This window comes from Cucurbita maxima, unplaced genomic scaffold (genome assembly GCF_002738345.1).
Source record: "Cucurbita maxima cultivar Rimu unplaced genomic scaffold, Cmax_1.0 Cma_Scf00007, whole genome shotgun sequence".
In the NCBI taxonomy this organism is placed as follows: Eukaryota; Viridiplantae; Streptophyta; class Magnoliopsida; order Cucurbitales; family Cucurbitaceae; genus Cucurbita; species Cucurbita maxima.
The window spans coordinates 2,304,461-2,310,516 of NW_019272023.1; the positions used below are offsets into that span (position 1 = coordinate 2,304,461).

Below are 6,056 nucleotides of genomic sequence, written 5' to 3' on the forward strand. Positions count from 1 at the left end.
CCCCCCCCCCAAAAAAAAAAAAAAAAAAAAAATTGTGCAACTGGGAAACTAAAATGACTAAAAATGCACAATTTTTTATTTTATTTTATTTTATTTTTTCTGTAATGCACTTGAATTACATGTGGGGATCTCATTTCTTTTCTATTTTTCATGTTATGAAGAATTAAAAATTTCTTTTAGGATAGGCCTTGTACATGTGGCCTGAGTTAGTCATTTTCTTCTTATCTCATTTTAATTTTCAGTTTTTTCTTGCAGAGCCATAGAATCCATGAAGATGAGACTAGGCGAGCCAGTTCTTATCATTCTTACTCCCAAAGTCCACCTTATGATTATCAATATGAAGATAGGAAATATGGAAAACAAGCTGCTTCACTTACCAGGAAACCTGGTTCAGATCGAGGTCGATATGAGGGGAAAGTGTCTAGTTCAGTCTTTAGTCCCGGTCGCTTAAATGATCAAACCTCTGAGGATAGGTTTGCTAATGAGGGGTATGTCTCTAGGGTTTCAGACTTTTCTGTCTCTAGTGGAGGCGACCCTTTCAGATCTGGTGCTCATTCTCCAAATTTTCAGAAAGACTCAGGATTTAGCAGTCCGCCTTTTTACTGTGCTAGAGATATGCTTAATGAAGATACAAGACAGCAGATAGGTAGGATGTCTGTAGAGGCAAATGGTCAGAGAGATGCATGTGGAATCTCACGTCCACAGGTATTTTTGAAATTTGCCTTTTTGAGCAATATTTAAGTAGGTGCCTAAACTGGTTTTCATAATAACGATATATTCTCATTGCAACATTTTTTTCCCTGCACCAATTTAGACACTTCATATAAGGTGAGAAATCTACAATGTGATGCAGAAATACTTAGTTTATGTTGTGTATCTATCTTGTGATAACGGCAGGTAGTAAAGGCATGTGCATAGCCAGGGGATTGGCCTTAACAATAAGCCTCTTCAATTTCTATTTCTATTATTTTGTTTCTTATCCAAGAAGAATCAGGAGCTATCATTGCAGTTTCCTTTAAAGTTGGACATAGCATTGAAAGCCCCAAAACATATGAAAGTTATAGTGAATGTACGTGTTGGAATACGCATAAATGAACAATAAAAGAGATGCTGACATATGCCTTTGCTTGCATGATGTTTATAGTTCATGCATCATTGAGCTTGAAGGCAAGAAGAAGGTGCCTCAAATGGCCCTAATAGAACAAATTTCCCTGCATGCCACACACAAAGTAAAAGATCACTTTCTTTTAATCTTTAAGAAAAGAAGTATTAAAGAGGGACATTGACAAGAGAAGGTGACTAGGAGTGAGAAAAGGAATACTGAATATGTCCCTGAAATTCCACATTTCTTAAGCACGTAAAGCATCTTAAGAAAATGATTGAAGATTCAAAACTGGTACTTCTGTTGTGTTGTGATTTCCTTCAATATCTTAAACGGATTTAATACTTCTCTTTGGTTATTATTATTACTACTATTACTACTGTTGATGCTGTTAACTAGTAAATGATTTTGACGTCTTTTCAATTTTATTTTATTGTTCCAAGAGAACAATGTCTTCCGGTAGCTTTGGCTCAATAGACAGCAACTCAACATCTCTGAAGTCATATAATTCAGCTGGCTTAACTGATACCATGTTGGAACCTGAGCCTATTGCACACAACAATCTGGATAGGATGCCTACATCTCGGCAGTCATCTGTTCCTGGAGTTTCCATTAATTTGAGTTTTTTTGAAGAACCATTTGCACCAAAACCTGTCTCTGCTGTAACTCCAACTGTTGACTTGTTCCAGTCACAGGCATCACTGCCTGCTCCACCAGTGGATTTGTTTCAGTCGCCATCTGCATCACCATCTTTTTTTGAAGATCAACCTCAACACAGGGCACCACCACCTCAATCCCTGCAATTCTTTCCTGAGAGTAATCCACAGCATTCAGCAACATTCGATAAAATGCCATTAGAACCAGCAGTCCCCAAAAATGAAGGATGGGCCACATTTGATTCACCGCAAGCAACATCATCTGTTCCTAGTTCTGTTAATGTCAATGCTGTGAAGAATCCTTCCAGTGAAGGAGCTTTTCGAAAGCTTGATCCTCCTTCCAATGAAGGTGCTTTGGGAAAGTTTGATCCTTTCTTATCTTCTAATGCTGCTGTTCAGTGGCCGACCACTCCAAATTACATTGCTCACGATCCATCTTTATTAGCAACTAGTCAATGGCATAATGATTTGCCTGATGCTCAAGCTTCTGCTTATGTGACGAACCCCAATGTAAGCAGAATCTTCTTGAATCTTGACAAGAAAACTCCTGATGTACTGGGTTCATGATGCAATTTCTATTTAATATTATGCTGTAAATAGAAAGAAACTTAATTGGCTTGTATTTGTTGTTGATAAGGAGCCTTGGAATGCATTTGAAGACGCTATCACAGACCTCTCCCTACAGGGTGGTAAGCAAAGTACCGAGCTTCAAGTTCCAGGTCAAGAGTTCCTGCCTTCTTCCGATGGACATTTGTTATTTGGAGTTGCAGAGGTAGATAAAACTACTGTACCCTGCTAAATATTTCTACAAATGTTCTCCGTCATGAGTACATGATTTGATCTTGTAACTTAAATGCTCTTTGCAGGGAGAGAGAGGTACACAGATAACCAGTTGTAAATCCACAAACCCATTTGACCTTCCATATGATCCAGATTTGGAGCAAACAAATATGGTACGATTTTTTGATTGATATTTGGCTTCCATAAAATATTGGACTGAAAGGATTAAGAAGATGAACTTTTACAAGAAAATACCATGTATCATTGACTTTTTTTATATGAAGTTTTAACTGTGTTAATGTCCTCTTTAATATAAAGTCTACACATAAAAAATGTTATTTCTGGAAGAAAAGAATTAGAAGCTGCTGTTTTTTACACTCCTTCCATACCAAATTTAACTGTCATGATCTTAGAAATGACATATAATGGACAATACCCTATTTTCCCTTCCAAATGACAAACAACTATAATACAATAATTTGCTCCTATCTTTCTGAGTTTCAATGAAATTGATAACTTTTTTTGGTATGTAGATTAAACGCACAAGGTGTGTAACTTTCTTATCCAAAATGGACTCTTGTCATATATTACAGTATCAGAACTTTGTTGTCTGATAGGAATTATTATGACCCAGGTTTTGGATGCACAATAAAGTAATTCCGAATAAAATCTGATAGGATGTCATTATCATATATCATGTGAAGGTTTAATAATGCTGCGTATATGCCGTTTCCTAAACTAAAGCAAAGATGAAATTCTTCATCCTGCTCTTCTGTCACTGTCTTCAATTCTCCTTTCTCAATTTTGAACTTCTGCTTAATTTGATTACCTGGAATTTTGAACAAGGATAAATAACCTTTTTCCAGAAGTGAGTGCACTAGAGTCAACTCCCTTGAAGATTGAGACTTTCTTCCTCTTGGTTAAAAACACTATATACAACGGGTTTTCCTAGGTCAATGGTTACCATAGTTTACCTCCTAAATTACATTGATTTATACTAAAAATTTAATTTTAATTGGAATTTGGTTATTCACCATGTACAAGGATCTCCGCTAAGCATCCATGGCTGAATGGTTAAAGCAGAGCTTATGCTCAAAGTGGACAATGTCATATCATTGTGGAGAGTCGTGATTCCTAACAGTTTATACTCATTCACTCTCTATGTCCATATATTTTTTTCGTAGGCCTCGAAGTTACTTTGAAAACATATTGGAAGGTAGAAGCCTTTTCTAATTCAAATTTTTCTTGAGCGCTGAAAAGGGTCGAATCATCTGCATGCATGTTCTCCTACTATAAGGGTCGAATCATAGGATGAAAAGGGTCGAATCATCATTATGATTCTTCTCTCTACATTTGGTGATTAATCTACTAAAGTGAAATGAGGAATTAATGTGAAAGAGGTAAGGGAAGGAGTCCCCTTATCTTAAGCCCCTAGAGCTTCTGCCTTGCTCTTCAAAATTATTGAGAAATTAACTTGTAAATGCATTTAGAAACCCAAATATGGTGATCTCTTAGCTTTAGCCTAAAAATGACAACTTGGTTTTTTTTTTTTTTCTCCTTTTCTACTTTGGTAATGTAAGAGCTATTTAACCACTTTCTTTATAATTTTGGATGCTTTTCCTTTTCCTTACTATATAATCTTACTCGTCATCGATAAATGTCTTTGCTTTAAGACATGGATTATCTAATCGTAGTAATTCTCTATTTCTTAATGGCATTTCACAGTTTTTGGACATGAGCTCTTTGCAGTCTGCTCTCCCTAATACACAGTTGCCATCCACCCTGATTGGTGGTTCACAACCATGGTTTCCTCAAAATCCAGCGCCATTTATTCCAACTGCAGGACAAGGTAACCTGTTTCTTTGATACCAAATTCAGTTGATAATGTTGTTTGCAATTAGTTGCTTCGCTCTTACATTTTTTCAAAATTCTTGTTATATCTTAGTCGGATAAGAAAAATCTTGGTATAGCTTATCAAAATGTTTGGGCTTAGCTCTACTGGTTAAAGCATATGTTGTTGACCAAGGAGTCAGAGATTCGAACCCTCATATTTATTGTTTAACTAAAATAAATATAAATAGGGACAAGAAAAAGACCTTTGGGGTAAATTTCATGTGAAATATCAGTGACATTGTTTTTGTTTCTTATCAAAACATGCATAAATATGGGCTGCAATAATTTTAATTGTTACCGGATAACATGGATTCATTTTTATATATTAGAAATTAGAAATATTAAGCTGTTCTACCTTTTTATTCTTGTTTCTAAACACAGGTGGGTTATCACTCATGGCAGGGCAAGCACCAGGCTCTCAAATATCGTAAGTCCTGCTGTGCTATTCAATTGTTCTTAGATCGTTGTTAACTGGTGATTTGAATTACTTTTGGTCTGTTTTAGGAACATTGCTCCTCCGGAATCTGTTGCTTCAATCGGAGGAAATCCTTTTGCGTAAGGATAATGGGTTGTTTCATAGATGTAGCATTTTCCCTTTCCCTCGGTATAGAAGGTTTTCGATGCACACAATTATTATCCATTAGTTTGTGTATGAACTTCAAATCATTGTTGGTATTATTATTTTCTGTTTATGAGTTGTCTTGTTCTTTGACATTGTGCTACAAATTTTTTGAAGTTGTCATGTGTAATCTGCATAGCAATGTCATTACAGTGTACTCACTTCCCTCGTAATATTTTAGGTTAATTAATGTAATTGTATTTGTTGGTAAGGTTTAATTTGTTTTTCTATGTTGATCATTTTGATTTATTTTTTTCCTGTATATCTCAATCTGTCTACATTCTTACCATCATAATCTTTGAGTTTGATAGCGTTTCCACGACAAAAAAACTCTTGATATTTGAGTTTGATAGCATTTTGATATTTGTCGTGTGTTGCAAACCATTGCCTGTTTCTTTTCCTTTGTGTCATCTCTTTTCTTTTCTTCCATTCTTGTCTCTCCTTTCTCTCTTCTTCCTTTGTTCAGGGAGAACTCCTCCCCGTTGCAGATCTGAAACTGAAACGGTCTGAAATGGGGAGGGAGATGATACCTAGAGGAGTTTTAGAACCTTTTTTTTATTATTTTACTGTGAATAAAGGAAGAAGAAGAAAAGAACGAGAGGATAGGAGTTAAGTGATGTAAAGCTTATTTCTAAAGTAAAGCAATGAAATTAATTACTAACGAAGTTATATACATCAATTTGGATTCTTTTTTAAAATTTCAAATGGTTTCTTCTTGGTAATCTTAGCTTTCGAAGACAAACTTTAGTGTAATGAGATGTACACTTACATTTTCTTATATATAAATAACTAAAAAGGAGAGTTCTAGACATAAAATTAAGGTTTTAGTTTAAAGCATTAATTAAGGAAGCAGAGTTTGATGGTACCCTTTAATGGCGGACAAAATTATTTTTCTTATATATTTAAGCTTCTTCACACGTTAATGGCCGCTCTCACTCTGAAAAGCAAAAAAAAAAAAAAAAAAAAAAAAAAAAAAAAAAAAAAAAAAAAAAAAAAAAAAAAAAAA

The 6,056-nt window shown here is 35.0% G+C and overlaps 1 protein-coding gene across 3 annotated transcripts in view; it reads left to right on the forward strand.

Annotated features, from left to right (window-relative positions):
• LOC111481887 (probable ADP-ribosylation factor GTPase-activating protein AGD14) overlaps positions 1-5,269 on the forward strand; it is a 7,827-nt gene extending 2,558 nt beyond the window's left edge. Inside the window, exons 6-13 of one of the 3 annotated variants that reach the window (XM_023127485.1) lie at positions 256-705; positions 1,546-1,803; positions 1,834-2,268; positions 2,396-2,530; positions 2,625-2,711; positions 4,264-4,387; positions 4,813-4,858; positions 4,936-5,269. In XM_023127485.1, coding sequence (XP_022983253.1) covers positions 256-705; positions 1,546-1,803; positions 1,834-2,268; positions 2,396-2,530; positions 2,625-2,711; positions 4,264-4,387; positions 4,813-4,858; positions 4,936-4,990 — 1,590 coding nt within the window. In that variant the 3' untranslated portion in view covers positions 4,991-5,269. Of the gene's footprint in view, positions 1-255; positions 706-1,545; positions 2,269-2,395; positions 2,531-2,624; positions 2,712-4,263; positions 4,388-4,812; positions 4,859-4,935 lie in introns of all 3 variants that reach the window. The other 2 variants (XM_023127482.1, XM_023127483.1) reach the window with 2 other exon arrangements.
• Positions 5,270-6,056: the final 787 nt, after the last annotated feature.